Genomic DNA, 24,828 nt, shown 5'->3' with positions numbered 1-24,828 from the left:
GAGGGTTTTGTTCCTGTCCAGAGCTGAGGCCTTTCCTGTTCCTCATCCTGCCCTGGCAGCGAGGGCTTGGGGAGCACCAGAAAGGGGCAGAGACGCAGCTGGGACAGTGACCTGACTTGACCCCAGGGCATTCCCAGACCATGTGGAAGAAGAATCAGTCTGGAAAGAGGGGGAAGAAGCAGAAAGGGGGGGATGCTGGCAGTGATGGCATTTGTGTCCCCAGGTCACCATTGCCTGGGGTGGACCCCTGCTCACCTGGGCACGGATGAACACCCACCTGCCCGTGGGAAGCAGGGAATGAATTCCTGGTTTTGCTTCCTTGCACAGCTTTTCCTTCCCCCATGGACCTGTCTGAGTCTGAGCCCAGGAGTTTGGGCTCTTTGTCTCTTTCACTGCCTGGATTCTCCCCCATGGGGTGCTCCCAGGAACTGGGCCTGAGGCCAGAGAAGGAGACAGGAGAGATGGAGCTGTGCACTGTGGCCATGGCAACAAGCAGGGCACCCTCAGCCCAGAAATAAAATCAGGCACAGAAACGGGCAGATGGGATTTTACACCCTTCCCTGCTGTTTGCATTTCCTGCAAGCTTTCTGCAGTGTTGCTGGCAATATTTTTGTACTTTTTCAGGTGATTTACACAGCACCTCACAGGACACACTCACAGGATCAGGAGAATTATGTGATATCCCATGGATTCATGTCCCTAGGAAATACCAAGGCTCTAGTTGATTAGTTACTGTTTGAGTCCAGAAGTGGGCAGTACAAACTTCCATTTTTCACTTTCAAGTGCTCATGGGGAAAGCACAGCAGATTCTTCCAGATCTCTGCACAATATTTGTTAGCTACATACAATAACAAATCTCATTTACATCGCTGCTCAACAGCTCAACATAAGGAACCCAAACTACTGGCCTATCCCTAAGACTACACAAAAAGAAGAAAACAAATCTATTTTGCTTCCCACTTCACCTGCATTTGGGATTTTTGATTTTGCATTATATTTTAACATGTACTTGTAGTTTTCTTGTTATGTCTAGGCTCTGAAGTAGAGTTTGTCGTTGTTGTGAAACCAAGATTAATCAAGGATTAATACAGAAATAGATGTTCTAATCTATCCTTGAACTTCTGCTGGTCCCTAGGAAGGCTGGTGGGTGATTTCTGTCTGTGTTCAAATATTTAAAGCAATAACAAATAGTCCCATACTTGATATTTCAGATAAACAATTTAATGGCATCTTAACATTGTTTTCACGATCTTATACCGTGCATCTTTTACTCCCTGTGAAGCTGAAATCTTTTTAAATACAAGCAATTCTACTGCAATTTTAGAAGTTTCAAAACCATTTTAACATACTGAAAACAAAACAGTCTAAAAAGACAGGTCTAACAGCCATTAAAATGCAGGAAAAAGCAAGAGGACTTCAGGTAAAAGAACATACATTTAACAGCAACATTTCTTTCACTATGTATTTATGTGTTAAGAAAAATGGAGTAAATTTAAAAGAACAGAAGTTCTTTAAAACCAGACTTTCTAATGCCAGAAACAGCTTTGAAACAACTTTCTATGCAGTTCTATTTATTTCAAAATTTCAAATTGGCCAATTTTTGTCCCAACATTTTGAAGCACAAGGGAGGAAAGGTGGAAAAGGCTCTGCAGGGGTTGCAGTTATAGATCTATAAAGTTCATATGTGTGAAGGAATGAACACAGTATTGAACACACTGAGTATGACAGAAAAATGCAACAAAGCACTAACTCTGAGAGAAAAACAACCCTGCAAGCAATGCCAGGGCACTGGGTATTTCTGCATTTTAAGCAAAGAACTTTACAACATCTTTAATTTTCCTTTTCCTGTCCATTTTGGAGAGCGCAGTCCAGCCCGCCTCGCGCATTGTCCTCATGGTTTTGAGTTTCAGAGCAGAGCCTGGAGATTTCACACTGGATGGAGCTGGGGTCCAGGAAGGAAAATAAAGCCATCCTTTAGTTTCTGTAAACAATCTGATTAACTGCTTGCTTTAATCTTAGGAAAGGCTAACATACCTTTTTTGGTGCTGTGGAATGTAATTGTGAAGCTTGTGGATAATCTTTGTACAAATTTTTAAACATTTCTTCTTCCGAGACTATGCTCTAATAAATGAAAAAGTTACTTACTCACACTATATTAAAAACTACTTTTTCTTTCCCCCTAAGGATATTAAACTATGAAAAATAAAAAAATTAAGATGTCATTATAAGGCAAAACAGTTCAATAAAAAGAATGTTAATTATGTACATACAATTCCAGAAAGAACCAATCAATTAAAAATAGACACATAAATATTGGCTTGAATGTGGAAGCCCAAACTGTTTATTTTCATTCTCAGAGCCAGCAGTGAGCACAAAGAAGTGCTCAGCACATGATTTGCTCTCTGACTCTTACCAGGAGGTCAGTGTGCTCAGAGCTGTCTGACTGAGTGTCCAGCTGCACAAGCACTTTCTGCTTTTTCCTGCTGCTCTGCTCTGAAGGCAGGTTTGTGCTTCTTCCACTGTGCATCTTATCCATTGGAGGAGTCTTTATAGCATATGTCTGGGAAAGAAAACGTTTCTAGTTTTAGATTTTATTTTATGGGGTAAGAATGGAATCTAAAGCCAAACTCAGGAGCCAGTTTACAGTCTGAGTGTCCAAGAATTCACCTGAGAGAAATGGTGGAACTCTTCTCTTTCCATCCAAACATGAAGCAATGACCCAAACAAAGTGGGGTGGGGTGGAAATAGCATTTTTTATATTATTTTTGTTGCCAAATGAGGAGAATGAAGGGGAAGCTATGGAAGAGCTGAGTTTCATGGCACATTGTATTTCAGTTCTTCATGCTTATCTGCAGAAATTCAGGTTATTCTGAACTGTAGCCACTACATGTGGACCATATCAAACATCAAAGAAAATGGGAACAAACAAAACTGCAGGGAAAGGCTTTCAGAGAAAGATTGATAGCTATATCAAGATTGGTGTTACTTAAAATAGTCTTTTCACGAGAAGTTAAACTGAGAAGCATTGAATGGTCCAGTGCAGTCCTTTTTTAGACAGATAACATCAAAGTGGTGCTGGATTCCATTGCTCCAATATGAAACCCACAAGTGAACTCCTGACAGGGAAGAAGGGTAAGTTCTGCAGTCAGGACTACTTTGATACTTTGACCATTTTTACAGCTAGATCAGCTTTGTTCTCTTCCATAGAGGAAAAGTGCCTTTACAAATGGACACTTTTAAGACTGAGTAAAACAATTCCAGAGACATAAAAAAATCAACAACTGAGCAAGAAAAATTACACAGTGGGAGCCCTTCCAGAAACTGCTGTCCAATATCTCCATGGAATGGTAGGACCCTTTAAAATCCCTTCTTATCCCAGGGGAAAAAAAATCATCTACAGACTTTCTATTTTTACATGAGTAGATTCACTGTATAGATCTAAACAAGGTTTAGGAGTCCCAGGAACATAAAATTTTATTTTCTTTAAAAAGTTTGAAGTCCAAAGCATTCCAGTGTCTTTTGTTGAATGCAAATAAATTATCATGGTACTTCAATTGATTCTACACATATAAACACTACCAAATTCTAAAAGCAATTAAAAAGTTGAAGTTACCTTGTGTTTCTTTTCACTTTCAGGAATCATACTGCGAGAGTGCTCTTTTACAAGATTCTCCTACAAAAGAATTATGTGACAGCAAGGAAATATTTCTTTGAATTCAGTTGTTAAAAATCTTCTTGGTGTCATTACAGAGCACAGTCTATAATCACAGACTGTTACAAAGCTCACACAAAAATATGACCAGGTTTAGCACAACCCCAGCATTCAAAAGTCACTGAAAAAACCCCTACAGTTTAGGGAACTTTTTTGCTTTAGCTAGTTAAAATTAACTAAAATAAAGGAGAGTTTTGTTTTGTTGTTAATTTATATATAATCTATAATCACAGAGTGTTACAAAGTTCACACAAATATATGACCAGATTTAGCACAACCCCAGCATTCAAAAGTCCCTGTTTTTCTGTTCAGTTTCATTTCTTATCCAACTCCTCCCACAGCACAAGCCCAGGCCACACCTCTCACCCCCACTGCTCAGTGAATAAAAAACTCCACCTTTTCTTCAATTTCTGCTTTCAGTTGTTCCTTAAGGGAGGCCAGTTCACTTTTCAAACATGACAGCTCATTTTCCTACAAACCATTAAATAAAGCACAGGGTTAACTATGCACAGCCCAGAAAAAAGAAAACAGTCCCAAGTGAGACAGTAATTAACAGGGACACTCATTAGATACACAAGAGAATTCTATTTGCTTTTCAGCCCTATACTTGAAGCTTTGCTTTAGCTTGTTTAAAAAAGACTGAAGCACTATAAGAAACAGGAACTTGATCAGAAATGTTCAAGGTAAGACCTTAAAACACTTGGGAGAACAGGGGTGAGAGGGCACAATCGAAATATTTAAAACAAAAGTTTCCTATTCCAAGTGGGAAGTCAGAACATGACACACTGTCTGGAAGAGCAGACACAAACACACTGCTACTCCAATTCATTTTTAGAAACACTTGGAGTTTTTAGTGCCCAGAATAAGATCTGCTGCAGCAGCTTGGGTGGGACTGCTACTGGTAAAAATTAAAACCACACTGGAAAGGTTCCCAGAGAACTGTCTCTGGTGGGAAAGACCCCAGAGCACAGCAGGAAAAAGAAACTCTCTAAGCAAACTGAAAAAAGATTTTTAGAAGTCACAAACTGACTGAAGATCACATCTTTTGTCTCTCTGTGCTGTCGGTGGGCAAGAGGGAGGGATTGGGAAAAAAGGTGTTTTAAAGGTTTAGTTTAATTCTCATTACCCATTTTTAATCCTATTAATAATAAATTTTTGATGCTATTTAAGTTTGAATCTGCTTTACCCTCAAAGTGTTTTTCTCCTAATCCTTATCTCAACTTGAATTTTTCTTTCCCCTCCTCTGCTCAACTACAGCAGAGAAAAATGAGTGAATGTTTTTTTTGTGTGTGCCTGGCCCTTAGCCAGCATAAAACCACTACACAAGGACATCAGCCCCTTCACTGAATTACTGAACATTGGAAAGTACTCCTTACCAGTGCTCTTGCTGATGAGAACTGCTTTTGCTGTTTCATTTTATATACTTTTAACTCTGCATCTTTTTCTTCAACCATTTTATCATATTCATTCTGGGTTAAAAAAACCAAACCAACACCAAACTCAAAATATGTGACTAAATGTTACAATTATAGAGTTATCCAGTCTTAAAACATCATTTCTTTCAAACCAGGCTCTTAAGATTCAGAAAGAAAAGATTCATTGATGCTTCTGCAGAAACTGTAAAACAGAAAATGCTCAATTCAAGTATTATTTTGTGGACTGGCAGAGAGTGCTTGATTTCTGTGCAGCAATATGGGCGCAGCACTAAGAGCCAGCTGTGCCATCTTTATTAATGTATCTGCTAAAGATATTGCAAAATAGAGGAACAGAAAGGAAAACTAAAATGTGTCAGGCTAAACTGCTGACAGTCACTAAGGCATCTCAGAGAAAGAGCCAAACTGATACTGAAAAATATTGCACTCAGATGGTATCAAAGGAAGCCTGAATTGAAAAAAATCTAAAAATCCCAGAAGTTTAGATGAATGGAATTTATCTGCCCACAGGAATCTTTTGAAAATCTTCAAATGAATTTGATTTTAGATGATGCAAAGTCCAGCATGGGTTCGGCTTCCTTTTCCCAGATTCAGGCCTGATTCTGCTTTGGAAAGGTCATGAACGTGGTATCACAAGTTATAAACATGCTATTAACATGGTATCACACACTGCAAACCACAGCAAGCAGGAAAATCTCTTCCCTTGTGCTTTTCCATCAGTGCCATCATCTCAGTTATCTTGTGCTGACATCTGGCATCAGTTTCTCTCTGTATCATTGCTGTTTCATCACAAAGCAACCTCATCTTTTCTACCTGTCAGTAATAAATTGCATTTCATTCATCAACATAACCATATATTTCTTTTTAATCTTAATTTCTTCTTTCCCCTGTGGGTGCAAAGTTTGCAGTCCCACTTGGGCTTTATTTGCTTTTAAGATCCCTTTCAAATCCCTCATCTTTTCTGCAGATTGTTAAAATGGGCAGGATCAAAGGTACAGCCATGGCAGGCAAGTTCACTTCAAACCAAAAGGCCATTTCAAGCACTCTGCCCTAACATTTCTTAGCATTGCCATCAAAAAAAAAAGTGTGGGCAGAAAAATACTAATATGGGAGAAGTTATAATCTAATTTAACTATGCTGACTTTATACCAAGGGTGGAATTTCTTTGAACTATATCTTGAAAGCAAGAAGTTTTAATGGAGTTCTTATTTTCAAAGACATATTCAAATACGTCAGCCTAAGCACCTCATGTACTAAAGCTTTGCTCACAGGCATACACAAATTCCATTCATGTCTGAAATGGAAGAGCAAGGACTCTGGCCAATAAAGCTTCATAAAAACATTTTAAATTAAAAAAATTAAATTGCAGTAAAAATTAACACCTCTCACCTCTTCACGAAGTTTATTTTCATTTCCTTTTCTTGTTTCTATGTCTTTTTGATAGATGTCAATTGCTTCCTTATGTTGCTTGTTCATATTTTCCATCTCTATCTGCAATTTATTCACCTTTTGAGAATGCAGAATTGCTGCTGTTATTTGTTTAGGAATTACTGTGTTAATGATTTTTTCTTACCTCTTGTTTTTGAGCACAAACACACTGTTACTGTTCAGGTATATGATTAAAGTGTTTCCTATTTAAAAGTTCAGCTTTTTTTTTAATAAAGAGTTGAACTTTGGCCTGAAGTGAGTTAGAAAATACTCAAAGAAAGAATGGCAACAGCCCAGTGGGGAAGACTGCCCTAAGCAGTCACCCTAAATGCTGTGAATGCCTCAGAAAAAAACAAATACAGATGGAGATTTGATTCCCTCTCTTGTAAATCTGTATCAGATTTTCACAGCTTTTATGGCACATTTTTCTCCCAGCTGTGCATTTTGATTACAGTTTTTCCTTTTAAGTTTATCATATGAATATCCTCAAAAAAGTCCACTTTTCTTCAAGTGCAGTACCCAAAGCTGGACACAATATTCCCATCAGAGGGATTGCCACTGCAGAACACATTTAAAGAACAGCCTTAAAAAAGTAATATATATATACATATATGTATATGTCTTTTAAATGCTTTTCTGTTACAATGAGGTTGCTGAACCCTGTTCAGTCCACTATCAAGAAAAGAAAAAAAAAAAAGGAACAGATTAGAAACATCATTAATTGCAATGTGAATCCATCTCTTAAATGTCCAACAGTCAGTGCCCAATGATTAAAAATGGAAGCATCTTCTAAAAACTGTGAGCTCATTCCTGCAAAGTCTGTATCCCAGATCCCAAAGCAGCTCAGAACGTATTGAACAAGTATTATCATTACTTACAGTGGGGCTTAAAAACACTCACCTCATCTTCTACATGATGTTATTTAAACCTACCTTCCCTTCATAAGTATTGCTTTTCTTGCTTTCTGCAGTAAGTTTCTTTTGCAGCACCTTATTCTGTTGAAATAAAACAAAACAAGCACTGTACCTTAATAAGTAAATAGAATTATGTAATGGTTTAACTGCACCAAGAAATTCCAGCTCTCATCAGGCAAATAACTCTCTGTTGTGCAGCTCAGGTTCCAGAACAATTCTTCAAACAAATGAATGTTCAACTAATTTCTGTGATAATTACTGTTTCTTCATGACCTTAAGAAAGGCTCCTCCTGAGCAAGAGCAGGGAATAACAAATGAGGTGCAGAATGGGAATTACAACTAAGATGCTGCTGACAGAAGGTGTGAAGATGTCATGACAAAAAATACAAGTTCTTTATTTTTACAGTGAAGTTACTACAGTTTGTGCCAGTGCAGAATTATTTTCTACAAGTGGTAACTGAGATACTTATTACAAGTACAAAAATAACACCATGCACTAAATGAAAAAGAGTAGAAGTTTATTAAAGACATTATTTTTGTAATTGCTCTTTTCAAATTAAGGCACATTTAACAAATCAAGTGATTCCTGAGATGACTCCCTAATTTGCTCAGGGTTAGGATAAGAAAGGAGAATTTTTAAATTACATAGGTGTATCTAAAGATATCACAGCAGACAAAACCTGCTGAAAAGGCAACCCAAAATATAATGTGTTTACGTATTGTGAAATTAAAATCTCTACCCACCTCCTGCTGCAACTCTTCAATGCATTTGGTTTTATTTTCCACCTGCTTCTTTAAATTGTTCATCTGAAAGAGATATTTCAGACATTCATTAGTAAGTTCTACAAATGACTCCCTGTGTGAGCAATTCCTGTAAATGTTCTCAAACCTGCACTTGCACCAGTCTGGTTTGTTCCAATGGGACTGCAACACCAGCTGACATGTTAGAATAATCAGAGTTTTAGCCATAAAGTACCATAAGATGTTAAATAATAGCAGTGAACCAGTTCCTTAGTTGTTAGAGACTTAAGAAAGAAGAAAAAAAAATCCCCAATATCTTCACAATTTAAAAATACACTTGTAGGAAGTTCTCTACATCCATGAAAAAATGAATTTCCCAATTATTTTCTAGACTCTTCAATGGCTTTTCCTTTCTTGAAATTTCATTTTCAGTACTCTTTACCTGAAATGACAATTGTAAATCTTTGACTGTTACAATGAAATTCTGAAATTTGATAAAAACCCCAGGTTGCTTTGAACCAACAGAAAGAAAAGTAAAAATGTTTGAATCTATTTAAGCTAAAACTCACACTACATATAAAAAGCTAATCCAGAGCCCATCCATCACTGTGTGGGTATATGAAAAATCAGAAAAGCAGGTTCTCTGTTGGCCTGAAAACAACCAAATCTTTAATATGAAACTTGCAGCAAAGAGTGAACACCCCCGTGACTGTGCTTGTCTTTTGAAATAACAGGGCTGAGCACGTGCACACACAATGGCACAGCTGGCAGCAGCTGAGAAAGAAGAAACCTCTGGCAGAGATCACATCCCCCAGGCAGAGCTTTGCAGAAAAATCCCAACACAGATTTTACATTTAATGCTGTCCTACAGGTTCTGTAAGATATTTGCATGACACATGACATACATTTTCTTCTCTTTCATCCAGTGTACTTCTCATCTCTTCACCTGTCTTTGCCATTTTCTGCTTCAAAGACTCCAGTTCATTTCTAAGTGCCAAATTAACAAGCATTAGTAAATCTTTCCTTCTTGCCTTTAACTGATTTTCAGTACTTCTAATAAACCCTTCTTTTATTTTCTAAAAAGAGCTGCTAATGTTGATGGGAACTTCATAAGCTGCTCAATGAAAATGTTCTTAAAATGCAGCAACATGCCCAGTAAGTCAATCTGTGAACTGTCCATACTTTTTTTAAGTAGGAAAAGATGTTCCAGCTAAGCCAAGGAAAATACATCCTAATCTGGACTATTGCAATGCAGCTGTGAAACATGGGAGCTGCCTGTCTATTGAACTGGTGATACAGAGAGTAACTCTTACCCAGTTTTGCCTTGTCACATTTAATCCATGACCTTCACCTTCCATTTTCATTTCCTTCTCACCTGAGGTGTCTAATGCACAACAAGACAGCTCCTACTATGTAATACAAAATGATGGCAAACACTGTTCCTGCAGCAATTAGTATTTCTAATCTGAGAAAATTTCTACTTGGCCAACAGCAATTCTGAATAGTTTCTGTTTAGCTATATAAGCTAGAAAAAACATTAATCAAAACATCCCAGAAAGCAGCATTTGAACCCAAATAACTATTTGAGTCTACTTCCTTTAACAATATCAGTTATTAATATTTGTTTTTACTTGCCTTAGCTGGCTCTTTGCCTCTTCTAGATTTTCAACTAACTGCTTTGTATTTTCTTCTTTTTTCTTACTATCCTAAATAAAGACCCATGTGTCAGCAAAGAAATAAAATTCAAAGTGACTTCTTAAAAAATTCAAAGACATCCAAAGCACACTGACCTGCCTTGCTCACAAGTGTAAATACACTTCCTTTCCAACTCAAACACAAAAAACAGCTCAGGTACTCTGCAGACCAAGTCATGTTGCAGCTCATCATCTAATTTGTAAAACCGAGTAATTTGTCCAATTGAGTATTGTCCTTTCATGAGACCTGGAAGTTTACAACTTGCCTCTTGTTGTTCTTGCAGTTTCTTGACTTCTGCAGCCACAGCATTTTTCTCTTGTGCTGTTTGTTCTTTCTCTAGTGAAAGCTTACTGAGATACACTGTTAGTTGTTCATTCCTTAACCTAATTTCAAACAAATGGCCAAGAGGAATAAGAAGATGCATTTTGAAATCTCCTTTTAAATTAAACATACCCGTTATCAAGTCTTATTCCATGCTGAAAGAAGTCCAGGCCTTTATCTACAAATAGAAGCTTTGCAGCAGAGTCAGAGAGATGTAAAAAGGTGACAGAAGAAGGAAAGAAAGAAAATCAGAGTCAACTTTTATATAAATCTAATGGTTAGTGAAGATGATGTAGTTCAAAGCAAGATTAACCATGAATTCAGAAACTGTCTCTTCTTGTTAAATAAGTCAAAGAGATATGGAACAACTACATATGCCATAGAATACATACAAATAGAGAAAGTGGAATTTAGAAATGTAAGTCTGGAATTAATGGCATATATGTGGTTCAAAAGTTTGATTAGAAAACAATCCTAGTTCATTTCACTGTGGATTAAAGCAACTCCACCAAAACTAATTAAATATTGTATTTTCAAAATGGTCATACGCCTCTTGTTCAAGATCTGTTTTCAGAGTCACAAGCTGCTTTAAATAATCTTGTTCCTTCTCAGCTGTACTTGTCAGCTGTGCTTTCAAATCCTGGAATTCTTTCTGCAAAATGAAAAGGAAGAGTTTTGAGTCTACACGTGCAAACTCCAACTGCTGGAGGTTATCAGACATGAACTAAGAGCACGAGGCTTTCAGGAGAACCCAACAACATCCATGTCATGGATTATCCAGGTTGGATCTTTCCAATCTCTGCTGGGATCTGGAAGTGCTGTGAGACAGTGAACTGTGACACCAGTGCTGTTCATGTCTGTCCCTGCTGTGAGTTTAATTACCTGGTCTGCAAAATTAGGGTGGGACACTGCTCTGGGTGCTGTTTCTTATGCATAAACTTGTGTACAAGTCATGATGTGCAACTTCACTATTTCTAAAATATGTTACTATTGCCCTACTTCAGACCTCTCTCATCTGGAGAGCATTTTCATTGCTCTCTCCACATTTTTCTCTCTCTGCATATTTTCTACAGTAGCCTCAAGACTCTTCTTCAGTCAAAGTCCTCCAATTTGCCCATTTTAGAAAATGAGTGAAACTCAGTTCAGAACACTCAATGCACAGATGAGAACAACAAGCAAACACAGTGAAATGCACACCTGATTTCCCACTATCTTAACTTGAGTTGATATGGATTCTTGTTAGGCTTGTAAATCTAAAATCATAATGAAAAGAAACCTCTGTTCAGAGTGTATTTCATATAGCTGAGACTTCTGTGACAGAAAATGGGCCTGTGTCACAGTACAGCAGGGTTCACAGAGGCCAGAGCTAATTACCTTCCTGTAAGGAAGAACAAAGGGGAAAACTTTATATGCAGAGGGAGTGGCATTTGAATGGGCATGAACAAAGAAGGAAATAACCAAAAACCTTGAGAAGGAAAAGCAAAAACATGGGAGACAAGAAAAACCAAAAGCACAGGAGACAAGAAAAACAGTGGCAATAAAGAAGTTCTTTAAAGAAAACACTGAAATTGTGTGTGAGAAAGTTTAGTAGAAATGTTAAGGTAGACTAGATGGTGTTTATTTATGACATTTAAGATACTTACAAAGCAAGAGGAATTTCATATGAAGAGCAAATGCCATGAGATTAATAAAATGAACATTTACCAGAGTTTCTGACAGCTCTTCAAGTTGCACTTCTTTATCACATTTTACTTTAGTCATCTCTTCTACAGCACATGGAATGTAAAATTAATGGAACAGAAATGATTTTTCATATTTAGCAGGCAGTATAAAACATTTACCCCTTTGCAATACCCAGTTCTCAAAACTTGTTGGATTAAGTTAAGAAGCTGAAAAACTAATTTATGACTTAATCTAAATGTAGACTTGAAAAATGATTCAGACATTAGCAAATCTCTATCTGAAGAGAAACTAAATATTTATCTTAAATAAAGTTTAGAGCCTTTCTATGTTTTCCACAATTATAGCTTCAAATAAACCATGGACTGTTAGACTAGAGTATTCTGCAAGTATTGATGCACCTGCATTGTTCCAGAAAAAAATCTGAACTGCTGAAGGTACCACATGGATATGCTGAGAAAGGAAACCAGTTGTTACTGACTTCCAAATGGTTTCTCTGTGCACATTGACAGTGCTGGTATTTTTTGCAAGTTCTCAGCAGCAAGGCAGAGCTCTTACTCTGGGGACTAAGGAGCACATCCCTAGAAAGCACAGGACATCACATTTATGATATTTAAAGACAACCCCTGCCAGCATCATTCCACTTCCAGCACGGGGAGGGTCCCAGAAACCTCAATGGGAGGGTTTTATCTCTGCTACAGAAGTCACTCCTGGCACCTGCAGTGCTGCTGCTCTTAGCTGGAAACCAAAATTACCTCCAGAAGAATTCATGCAGGAATGGTCTCACTATTGGAGCTCTGCACAGCACTGCCCTTTGGCTGCTGCCAGTACCAATGACCCCCAAAGAAAAGGGATCAGCTGAGTCAAAATAAATTCAGGCATTCCTGATAGGTACAGGTACTGTAAAATCATTTCTCCACCTACTAGAGACAGTCCATTTCCAGACAACAGCAGAAAGCATTTTTATTACTGCCTGGCTCATTTTCTGCCTTTCTACAAGCCTTACCCAGTTCAGCAGATTTCTTTTGGAGCTCCAAGGTAAGCAGCTTGGAATCATCTTCATATTTCTTTAATCTAAGAAAATGGTAAATTAAAAACCCCAAATGTAGGGTACAAAGCACTCACACCATTTGAAACTTCAAGGACAATAAGACAAAGTCTTAGCACAAGCACTTTAAGAACATTTACCTTTCAACAGGCAGATGATATATCTGCCTGCAACACATATCAAATTACACTTTTACAACCTCAGAACAGTAGACATAAAAGTAAACAAATATATACCTACAGAAATCTCTATTTCTTAAAGACAGAATTATGAAAGTTGGAGGGGGCAAAAATTTACTTTTTATAGACCAGTATTAACTATCACCAACAAAAAAATTTACATTCAATTCTCTGCATTTAGACCACTGTGTGGAAAAAACCTCCAAATTTCAGCTTCATTTCCAATTGTTCTTGATTTTGTCATAGACTGCAACCTGTAAGATCACTCTTGGAATTGCAACTCATTAATTTACCTATTTTGCTCTTCTTGCAGCAAGCTTTTCAAATTGGCAACAGAAGTCTCAAACTCCTCTGTCAGGGCTGCAAGCAAAGCCTTCATTTTTTTACATTCTTCCTCCTGCTCATCCTTTTCTCCAGTAACCTGAATTAATGTTTTCACTCTAGTCTGGAGCTCAGTTTCCAAGTTCTTTTGAGTAACCTTCAAGACATGAGATCATTTCTAAACATGTTTTGCAACAAACAGCTACAGCTGTTTCATGTCTAAAGTATCCATAATTATTTATGCAAATACTCCTCTAGTCTATTTCTACTGTAAAACTATAAGCAAGGGGTACCTCTGCCTTTTGCAATGACATTTTAGCCTCTTCCAGCTCTGCCCTCAAATGTTCTTTACTGACCTGGGATTCCTTTAACATTTCTTCATGATGTACTAAACAAAAAAAGATGTTAATATTTTTAAAAATAGGATATTTACTAAAAAGTACTGCTAAAAATGGAAAATTACATACATTTAAAGAATTTAACACAGAGCAATGGAACTGACATCATATACTATAAAATAATAGATAAAACTTGAATATAGATGGCTTAAAAGTATTGAAAATCAAGTTCTGAAAAGTAAGTTTCCTCAGTGACATCTGCCTGACTGTAAATTTGCAAAACTGAAGCAACATATTTTCCCTTTCCAATCTTCCAAAGCTCTCAGTGCTTGACTCACCCTAAAAACGACCCTGCCAGTCCTGCTCCCACATGAGCAGCTCCTGCTCCAAACAAAAATAAGGCCTTCAAGGCCCCAAAATTCTGCTGCCAACCAGCAACAGAATAAAACCATCATGACCCTGTTTCCTATGCTTCTATAAACAATTACATCTCATAAATAAACAATCATAAACAATTACATTTAAATTCTATAAACAATTACATTTAAACACAGCAGGCAGAACTCTTACATTTTGCTTCCATTAAGTCAGCAATCTTATTTTGTGACGTCTGCAGCTGAGCCTTGATGTCTTTTATGACATCATCTTTTTCATCTCTCTCTATGGTGAGAGCTGAAATCTAAAAAAGTGCAAGAAATATCATCATGAAGTCTGGAAAAGGGACAGATGTTAATTTTCATTTGTACCCCAGGTATGATAAGCAGACATTTTGCTGTCATTCAAGTTAGATTAAATAGATAGAGAGATAGATAGAGAGATAGATAGATAGATAGATAGATAGATAGATAGATAGATAGATAGATAGATAGATAGAGAGATAGATAGAGAGATAGATAGATAGACAGACAGACAGAAAATATTGGGCTAGATATAATCTTAGCCAAATATTGATCAAGTCACATTAAAGAAAAAAGTTCTCCAATTCAAAATCAAACCATAAATTCCAGTAGACTAAAGGTACTGAAACATCACTAAACTTAGCAGAATTTGACTTAAATGCAGCTTCAGATGTTATTTTGTCTTTTTTACTAATACCCAGAAACACTTCTTGGCTCTTGCATTGCCCCTTTAGTCACAAACAAAGCTCTACATATGAGATGGTAAAATGAGCAAACCTGCTTTTCCTTTTGACTGACTTCCAGTTTGCATTCTTTTTCAAACTTGTCCACTTTTTCTGCTTCTTCTTTTACTTTTGAGATACAGTAACATCCACAGTTAACATTCTAGCTGAAATATACTCCAAGTTCAATACAACTTCCACTTTAAGACTGCTTGGAATTGTACAGCTGTACCTTTTGTTTCCCAAGAGTAATTGTTGAGGCAATGTTTGATTTTATAATCAAAATACAAACAGAAAAGAGCATGTGAAAATGAAACAGGAACATACCAGGCTATACATACAGAGAGAGAGCATTTAGCTAAAGTTTCTGTAGCTATACACTAGTGCATTATCATTTAAATAAACCAACTATGTGAAATAGGTATTGATCTCTAGACTGTACTTCACAGACAAAACTTCAATGTTGAGTGACTGTTTGAAAGATAAAGTTCCAAATTTGGCCCAGTGGAACAGCAACAGAAGGGGCCAGGCAGTGAACAAAGGCTGCATGAATAAAAGAAGGGTCCCAGTGTCTCAGGGTGACCTGCTCACCATTCCAGCCCTTCACATCTGTCTGCCCTGGCCCTGCATGTGGAACACAAGCTATGAAGTAAAAAATTGAGCCAGCTGCATAAACACAATAAACTGAATTCTCACATTTGAAACTCATTTCCGATCTGTCGTTCTCTGATTGCACACGAAGCTCTTCAAATGCCGCTGTCATTCTCTAAAACCAAAATTTAATATCTGAAGTTCAATACTGGAAACCCTGGAACTTCTCCAGGGGCTGCTGCCCACCTCAGCCATTCTGAGGAACCAGCAGGTGGGTGAAACAGAGCCCAGAAAGAAGCCAGAAGTTGTGGCAGTGACCCAGCACTAAGCACCCATCCCACAGATCACAGGGATCCACATCCCACACACTGCTGCACTTTCTCCATTGAATGTGTTTTATGGAACACAAAAATCATTCTTGAAAAGGGATTGAAAACCCAACTTCCTGCATCACACACGACATGATACCCACACATGATGGATACAAACAGTATCCCAACATAAACATGGAACTCAGCTCAGCTCACATAACTCACATTCCTTTCATCAAGCCTGGTCACTTACTTCTATGTTGCTATGAAGTTCCTCATACAATTGTATTGTTTCTGCCTTTTCCTGTTCATCTATCAAAGCAAGAACATATGAGAAAGTTTTTCTTTTGAACAAGAATGCCAGCTGTCCAAGTCATTATACTTAATCAGCATAATGAATTAAAAAAGGAATTACCAGCTCCATTCTTATTAAATAAGTCCTTATGAAACATGGTGCCAAAAGTTACAGAATCTAGGGAAAATGTGTAGTTCATTGAAACATTAGACAAGCTCAGCTTTTAAATTTCCTTCCTAAGATATTTTTTTCTGTGGAAAGTGTAATTCTGGATCAGTTGATGTGACCATATTAATTATTATAGTATTAATGCTGTTGAATAATAATGTATCAACACTGTTAGTATTTCTAAACTGTAATCTAGGGTTTAGCACTGAATTTCTTCCTATCAGCAGATACCTATAACCACAGAGCTGTCATTGGAAAATTGCAACACTCCATGTCCATATTTTCCTTCTTTCACTTTTGTAATTGATACTATTTTTCCCCAAGAAAACAATTAAAAAGAGAACAGTAAAAGAAACAGCTATCAAAAAAGAACAGTCCATCTATATACAAGTGTTTCTAGAATTAAGGCTAAAAAGAAATCGACACTTCTTAAGTATCCAGGATCAAGTTAGTAAAATTCTAATGATTAGAATAACAATTCTAAATTGCATATAAAGTAGAACTTCCAATCAAGAACATATTTTAAAACCTCAAGAATTTAAACTTCATTAAGTTGTCCAACTGTCTTGGCTTGTTCAGTTGCATGAGAAGAATTCCAGTTACTCATTGTACCTTGGGGTTAAGACCTTTTCTCCCCATAAATGTGTGATGGCTGAAAACAGGAAATGTCAGCTCTGGAAATTTGTTAGAGAGTGCTGGGAATTTAGAGTAGATTCTACTGCCTAAAAACAGGCATGAAGGGTCACTTCTTATGTCTTAATATATTCCCAGTGTGTGGGTGGCCCTGCAAACCTTCAATGGGCTGAGCAGCCTTGAGGAGCCCTGCCCTGCTCTGGAGCGGCTGCCAGGGCCAGTCAGGGCTGTGGGCACGGCCTCAACCCTGGGTCACTGTTTGGGCACCCAAAGAGCTCCCAGGCTGGCACCTTTCAGCAAACAATTCCACTGGCTTCAAAAGCCCTCTGCATTCAGCATTACACACCAAAAGTCTGTTAGACCTGGGGCTTCACTTCCAATTTTGTGAGCCACTTAAAATTCACTTTTCACTCTGAGAGCCACATCCAGTTGATCCCAACTGGAGAACTTCTCTGAACAGCACGAGAAATTTCTTCTTCTTTCTTCTGTTTGTGAATTTAGAGCAAGCTAGAAGTACATTTACTCTGACCAATAAAAGCTAAAAAAGCATTTACATTTGCTGGTCTTCTCTGTGAAGCGAGTGCAGGTTTCCTTGAGCAGGTTACACAGATGCCTCGAAGCAGCAGCTCTAAAGGAGGGAAAAAATATCCTGTTTGCACAGGAGTGCACAGTACTTTGTGTACCTAAGGAGTAACAATGGAAATGACCTTCAAAATTTAACAGCTACATAAAACTGCCCACATGGAAACTGATTATTTCCACACAAGAATATATACTTGGTTCTATTACTTACTCTTTCAAGAGATCTTTATTTTCACATATCTCATCTTCCAGTTTCAAATGGAGTTTTTCATTTTCAAACTAATTTCATAGGGAACAAATGCAAAAAGACACTGTTATTGAAAAATAGATTAGAAATGCACTTTGACTTCTCAAATCCCTCATGAAAAAGTAATTTGGGGCATCAGTAGACAGAAGTCTGTTTTATCTGGTATTACATGCTGAGTCATCTTTTGCATGAAAGATGCAATAATTAATGAACAATAATTTAGCAGCAAATGAGACACTTACAGGTATATTCTTCAGACAAACACTCACACGGGACAGGTGCCTGCAACTTCTCAAAATAATCATTTTCTCAAGGCACAAACCAAACTGCAACAGTCTTTAAGATTTAATTGGATCAATAATAGTGTCATACTGAATCAGGAAGCACTTAACTTTCTTTATTTAATGTATACTATACAATACTGGCCTGCAGTTCTTGAATGGCTTTATTCTGTGCTTCAATAGTCTTTTTATTTTCCTGGAGCTTTCTTTCTTTCTGGTTTAATTCCGTTTCCACAGTCAGTTTCCACTGCTTGATCTTCTCAGCCTCTTTGTAGAGTTTTGAGAACAATTCATTCATTGTTTCTGTATTCTATTGAAACAGGTTCCACAATTTAATCTCAAATACTATCTAATTAATAGTACATAATATCTAATTAATATCTAATTAATACTGTTGGAGATAATGTATTTCTCTCAGGAGAAACAAATACAATGAAATATCCCAAACCCCCTTCAGACATCACCAAATAGATGGGCTTAAAGACATGGATAACTGCAGTCCACCAAAATCAATAAAAGTTTTGCCAGAATTATCAGTGAAGCCAAAATTCCTTCTAGCAGGTTCTTCACACCATTTCTGTCCTCTCCTTCTGACAGACACTGCTGAGTTAAGTAAAAGCAGCTTCAGAGACTTTGCCCAAGAGTACCTGTGATCTTGCCATGAACACACACACAATCACAGAGTCACAGAATAATGAGGTTGGAAGAGACCTCTCAGATCATCGAGTCCAACCTCTGCCCCAACACCTCGGCTATAGCACCAAGGGCCATGTCCAGTCTTTTTATAAACACATCCAGAGATGGTGATTCTACCACCTCCCTGGGAAGAGCATTCCAGTGCTTCATTATTCTTTTGGTGAAAAATTTCCTCCAAATATCCAACCTATCCCTTCCCTGCTGTAGCTTGAGACTGTGTCCTCTGGTTCTGTCAGTGCTGCCCGGTGGAAGAGACCGACCCCACCTGGCTACAACCTCCCTTCAGGCAGGTGGAGAGAGCAATAAGGTCACCCCTAAGCCTCCTCTTCTCCAGGCTAAACAAGCCCAGCTCCTTCAAACGCTCCTCACAGGGCTTGTGCTCCAAACCCCTCAGCAGCCTTGTTGCCCTCCTCTGGATGTGCTCAGGCACCTCAACATCCTTCCTAAACTGAGGGCCCAGAACTGGACACAGCACTCAAGGTGCAGCCTCACCAGTGCCCAGCACAGGGGCAGAATGACCTCCCTGCTCCTGCTGCCCACACCATTCCTGATGCAGGCCAGGAGCCATTGGCCTTCTTGGCCACCAGGGCACATTGCTGGCTCATATTCAACCGGCTGTCAGCAGCACCCCCAGGTCCCTTTCTGCCTCAGCACTGTCCAGCCACACTGTCCCCAGCTTGGAACGTTGTAGGGGATTTCTGTGGCCAAAATGTGGAACTCAGCACTTGGACTTACTGAACTTCATGCTGCTGCACTCTGCCCATCCATCCAACTGATCTAAGTCTCTCTGCAGAGCTCTTCTTCCTTCCTTCCTTCCTTCCTTCCTTCCTTCCTTCCTTCCTTCCTTCCTTCCTTCCTTCCTTCCTTCCTTCCTTCCTTCCTTCCTTCCTTCCTTCCTTCCTTCCTTCCTTCCTTCCTTCCTTCCTTCCTTCCTTCCTTCCTTCCTTCCTTCCTTCCTTCCTTCCTTCCTTCCTTCCTTCCTTCCTTCCTTCCTTCCTTCCTTCCTTCCTTCCTTCCTTCCTTCCTTCCTTCCTTCCTTCCTTCCTTCCTTCCTTCCTTCCTTCCTTCCTTCCTTCCTTCCTTCCTTCCTTCCTTCCTTCCTTCCAGTAGATCATCACAAGCTCCCAGCTTAGTGTCCTCTGCAAATTCACTAATGAAGGACTCGATGCCCTCATCCCCGTCGTCTGTAAAAACATTGAACAGAACTGGTCCCAGTACAGAGCCCTGAGGGACAGCACTGGTGCCTGGCTGCCAGCTGGATGCAGCACCATTCACCATCACTCTCTGGCCCGGCCATGCAGCCAGTTCTGAGCCCAGCACAGAGTGCTCCTGTCCAAGCCATGGGCTGCAGCTTCTCCAGGAGTGTGCTGGGGGAGACAGTGCCAAAGGCCCTGCTGGAGCCCAGATACACAACATCCACAGCCTTTCCTGCATGCACCAGGCGGGGCACCTGGTCACAGAAGGAGACCAGGTTGGTCAGACATGCCCTACCCTTCGTAGAGCCACGCTGGCTGGGTCTGATAGCCTGGCCATCCTGTGAGTGCTGTGTGATAGCACTCACTATGAACTGCTCCATTATCTCACCTGGCACTGAGGCCAGGCTAACTGGCCTGTGATTACCAGGATCCTCCTTCCTACCTTTTTTGTAAATGGGTGTCACACTGGCCAGTGTCCAATCATCTGGAACCTCTCCAGTGAGCCACAACTCTTGATAAATGATGGAGAGAGGCTTGGCAAGCTCATCTGCCAGCTCCCTCCTCACCCTGGCATGGATCCCATCTGGACCCAGGGATTTACAAATACCCAAGTGTCCCAGCAGTTCTCTGCTCACACACGCAGCAGGAAGGAAAACCACCACCCTTGTGCCCTTAGAACACCTTGAAAGTGTCCTACAAGCAGTGCTGGGCCAGTGGTCGAGGCAGGGAGAGCAACACACGAGCCCAAAGGGCCCTTTGGTTCACTTACAACACCCCCAAACACCATCCTTGTTTTGGCTGCATCACAGTTTTGTTCCAGTCCTGATGGTGCTTTAATAGCTTAGGATTAAAAAAGTCCAAAAAGTTGTCAGGGATATGAAAATCAGCAGGGAGAGTGCAAGAAATGGGTTTTCTTTTGTGGTAGCAAAGAGTGTTTTGTAGCTGCAAAGTACAGAAGCTATTGCAAAAAAAATGAGCTGGACTGAGTTGTGCTAAAGCAGAGATCTGCTGGTAAAGACACTGTCAAAAGAATCCAGTGCTTGAGGAAACCACTGAATTCATTGTTTTACAGATAAAACAAAGCCAGACAAGGCTGGAAACCACTGAATTCATTGTTTTACAGATAAAACAAAGCCAGACAAAGCAATGGGGATAATCTACTTCAGTTTTCCAAAGAATACTCTGACTTCAACCCTTCTGCCCCTCAACAGAATATTCAGAACCAGTTCCACAAGAATACTTAAGTGTTTAAATCTTACTCTAATTAAAGCTCATGGACAAAGAAACAAAGAAAGAACAACAGCAATATTGCAATCACCTTAATTTTTAAAGATTTGTTTCCAGGCATGTTCACTAAATCACAAATATCTCCTCTAAGTGATTCAGCTTTAAACAGGAGACAAAAAACATTATTCCCTTTTAACTACTTCCTTTAGCCCTGAAATATCTACTGAATAATGCTTTAGGCACTGTTTGGGAACAAATTCAAAAGACCCCAAGGAATTAGATGTGCAGAGTTGATACTTAGCTGACCTCTTCATCTACTTCAGAGCAAAGTTTCACTTGCTGTGAAATTGTATCTGAAACATGAAGAGATTTTGATCAATGTCTTTCTAAAAAAAGTAACAGTGAAACTGTATTTAACAGTTACAGATATGAAACTGTGAGACTACTCATGAAAATTAAACCTTGACAATATATAAAAATTTAAAGAAGGTGCATGGCAAATGTTCCAATCGTACCTGAATCAGTGATTTCGCCACGGTTCGACACATCAAATGGCAGCTTAAAGTCATCATCTGAGCATCTGTTCAAACCCTGCACAAATTTAAACATTAGTTCCTTATGGGTAGATTTGTAAAGAAGAATTATAAAATCCATAAAAAATCCCTACAGATGATGTGAAAATAGAATTGGTCATTAATAAAACAGCTGCCTACAAATTTCAAAGCCCAAGGTATTGGTAATGGCTTTGGAACTCACTTCTTACTGCCCAGTGGTTTATCAAACTGTTGGTGTCCTGCAGTTTGATTTATAGACTGTGGCCAAAGGGGAGCTTTCAATGCAGGGAACTCAGCAGCTCCTGCCTGGCTGGGCCCTGGTGCATGGCAAAGGACTCAAGGAGACCAATTACTTTTTTGAAGACCAGTAGTTGATATTTCTTTTTTGCTTTGCTTCCAAGGGCACTTCTAAACTATATCTGATTATGTTTCAGCATGAAAATACCCTTTCACAAGGTTTTTAAGTCACAGAAGTTCATCCTGTAAACAGCTAACTCATCTGCTGTCAGAATATCCTGTTGAATCTCAACATATTTCATAAGGAGCTTTGACATGAAAACATAACTTGTTGAATTCCCATAACTCAGTGTGGGGACAGAACATTTTCACTGCACACCTGATCTGGTGAGACCAAGACACCAACACCAGTGCCAGCATCTGAGTGGGGCCTGTGGGAATCCATCAAATCAGAGGGGTTTGGGAAAGCTGCAAAAGGCAGCCTCAGAGACAGCAGAACTGTGATTAGAGCCAAGCAGTAGCCATGAGATAGGTCAGCAGAAAAATTATTTAAAAAGTAGAAAAGTAAGGGCAAATAGAACAATGGTCTGTGTATTAACGCTTGTCTAGAATAACTCCCTAAGTTACAGAAAAGTTTATCTAGCGAGATATTAGGAAGTTCTAAGCTTAATAATGGAGCTCCGTGCATTGTGTTTTAAGGCTTACAAGCAGCAGGTATTGTATTCAAAAAAGGCAAGCATTGTTTGAACCAAAGGTACCTGTGCTTACAGTGGTACTGTAAGAACTACTGTCAATATGCTTTTGCTTTGTGTGATTGGTCAAAAAACTTTGAAAGTAAGTTGTAAAATTAAGTTCTTTGTCTGCTGCCTGGGATGTGAGCTGCTGACATCTTCCCATTGTCATCACCATGTAATGAGACCGATGCTGGAAAAGAAAACAGCTCAAGGCAGTTCCTCAGCAGTCCCGTCCCGTTTGTGATTTGTACACAGACCCCGGCCGGCGATAGAGCCCTGCTCGCCCTCTGGGCTGAATTACCCACATCAAACGCGGGCTTACAGCACAGAGCGGATGCTCGAGAAGATGATTCCCTTCAGTTTTGATAGAAAACAACAACAAAAGTCTTTGAAATTCAAACCGAAGATGTCTGTGCATATGCCAGAAACGAGTAGGCAGGAGCTGTCCCGGCCCACGCAGGGGCAGGTGTGTGTGTGCTCCAGCCCGGGGCTGTGCCGGGGCAAGGGGCAGGTGTGTGTGTGCTCCAGCCCGGGGCTGTGCCGGGGCAAGGGGCAGGTGTGTGTGTGCTCCAGCCCGGGCTGTGCCGGGGCAAGGGGCAGGTGTGTGTGTGCTCCAGCCCGGGGCTGTGCCGGGGCAAGGGGCAGGTGTGTGTGTGCTCCAGCCCAGGGCTGTGCCGGGGCAAGGGGCAGGTGTGTGTGTGCTCCAGCCCGGGCTGTGCCGGGCACTCCCCGGGTCCAGCACTGTCCCCGGGGAAGGGCCCCAGCGCTTTCCCCCGGTCCCCCTCCTCAGCCGCGGCCTCCAGAGCAGCACAGCCCGAGGGGGCGGCCGGGGAGGGGGGGTTTGGGGCCGCCCTCAGCGGCCCCGCGGCCGAGTGCTCACCTGGGATCTGCCCGCAGACACCTGCCCAGCGCTCAGGCGCGGCGGCATGAACAATTTAAAGCGGTTTTCCTTCTCCATGGCTCCGATAAAAGGGCGGGCCGGGCGGCCCCAGCTGCCGGCGGCTGCTGAGGGCGGGCGCGAAGGGCGGGAAGCGGCAGCGGCCCCTCAGCCCGGAGGCGGGGGCGCCGCCTAGCGGAGCTCGCGGGGCACGGCCCGGGCACGGCCCGGCCGGACAGAGCGGCGGCGGCGGCGCCATGGGCGGGGCCATGGGCGGGGGCCATGGGCGGGGCCCATGGGCGGGGGCCATGGGCGGGGGCAGTGGGCGGGGCCGTGGGCGGGGCCGTGGGCGGGACCATGGACTTTGGCCATGGGCGGGGCCATCGGGGCCATCGGGGCCAGCGGCGGGGCTTGCTCGTCGCCCTTGGACGCCAGAGAGGTCTCGGGGCAGCCCGGGGGCCCGGGCGGGTTGGCGATGTCGCCGTGGCCGCCGGCCGGGGACAGCACAGCGGGACTTTGGCCGTCGCGGAGAAGGCGGGAGAGGTCTGAGGGGAAGGGGAGGTCCCGCCTGTACGGGGAATAACTGGGGGAGCCCAGTCCTCCTGTGGGAAAAATGCAATTTTATGATTGGCTTTTCACAAATATTCAAATGAATATTATATGTGTTATGTCAGAAAGTTATGCTGTATAAATTTTCTTAAGTAGTGTGTTAAATCTAGTTTTAGGGTATAACCTAATGTCAAAATAGAAACTATGCTATGTGAGATACTTTTTTTTTTTAAAGAAAGGACTTGCAGCGAGATAGCAGCCACAGGACACCTAAATCTTTCAGAGAAAGAGAATTTATTGCTTTCCTATCAGAGGAAATGAACTTCTTCCTGCCTGCTCAGCCCTGAAGACGCCGTCAGGATTCAGAGGAAGAAGTCGACACTGAACAGACTCCTTGGTTTGAATGGAATTTATGCATCATGTATGAAGTATATGAATATGCAACAGGTTATTGTTTTTAAGGGTTAATCCTCTCTTAAAGTGTGTCTTTTTTCAGGCTTCTTTTGCCCAGAAAAAGGTACCCAGATGTCCATAACTCTTTGTTTGTATTGTCTCATATTGTCCTAATCCAAATTATCCAAGTTATTTTTACTTGAATTATATTGCTCTTTTTCTAACCATTTTATTACTATGAAACTTTTAAAAATTTAAAAAACAAGTGATTGGCGTTTTTCACATCCTATGATCCCCTGGTGTTGTAAATGGCTCCCCCAGAAACAT

The 24,828-nt window shown here is 40.4% G+C and overlaps 1 protein-coding gene across 1 annotated transcript; it reads right to left on the bottom strand.

Annotated features, from left to right (window-relative positions):
- Positions 1–1,199: 1,199 nt before the first annotated feature.
- Positions 1,200–23,683, bottom strand: LOC136569698 (synaptonemal complex protein 1-like). The gene is given in 30 exon segments (XM_066570061.1): positions 1,200–1,947; positions 2,033–2,121; positions 2,414–2,578; positions 3,614–3,673; positions 4,109–4,183; positions 5,089–5,183; positions 5,850–5,958; positions 6,535–6,651; positions 7,506–7,568; positions 8,232–8,294; positions 9,134–9,215; positions 9,864–9,934; positions 10,189–10,306; positions 10,793–10,896; positions 11,251–11,283; positions 11,286–11,344; positions 11,930–12,010; positions 12,931–12,998; positions 13,445–13,629; positions 13,766–13,860; positions 14,381–14,489; positions 14,986–15,059; positions 15,627–15,696; positions 16,086–16,144; positions 17,483–17,556; positions 17,722–17,789; positions 18,184–18,348; positions 21,464–21,510; positions 21,673–21,748; positions 23,563–23,683. Coding segments are annotated over 30 exon segments (2,694 nt in total). The 5' UTR covers positions 23,641–23,683; the 3' UTR covers positions 1,200–1,805.
- Between the last annotated feature and the right edge of the window lie 1,145 nt (positions 23,684–24,828).

Source organism: Molothrus aeneus, unplaced genomic scaffold (assembly GCF_037042795.1).
Source record: "Molothrus aeneus isolate 106 unplaced genomic scaffold, BPBGC_Maene_1.0 scaffold_19a, whole genome shotgun sequence".
Taxonomy (NCBI): Eukaryota; Metazoa; Chordata; class Aves; order Passeriformes; family Icteridae; genus Molothrus; species Molothrus aeneus.
This window is presented reverse-complemented; position numbering and strand designations above follow the sequence as displayed.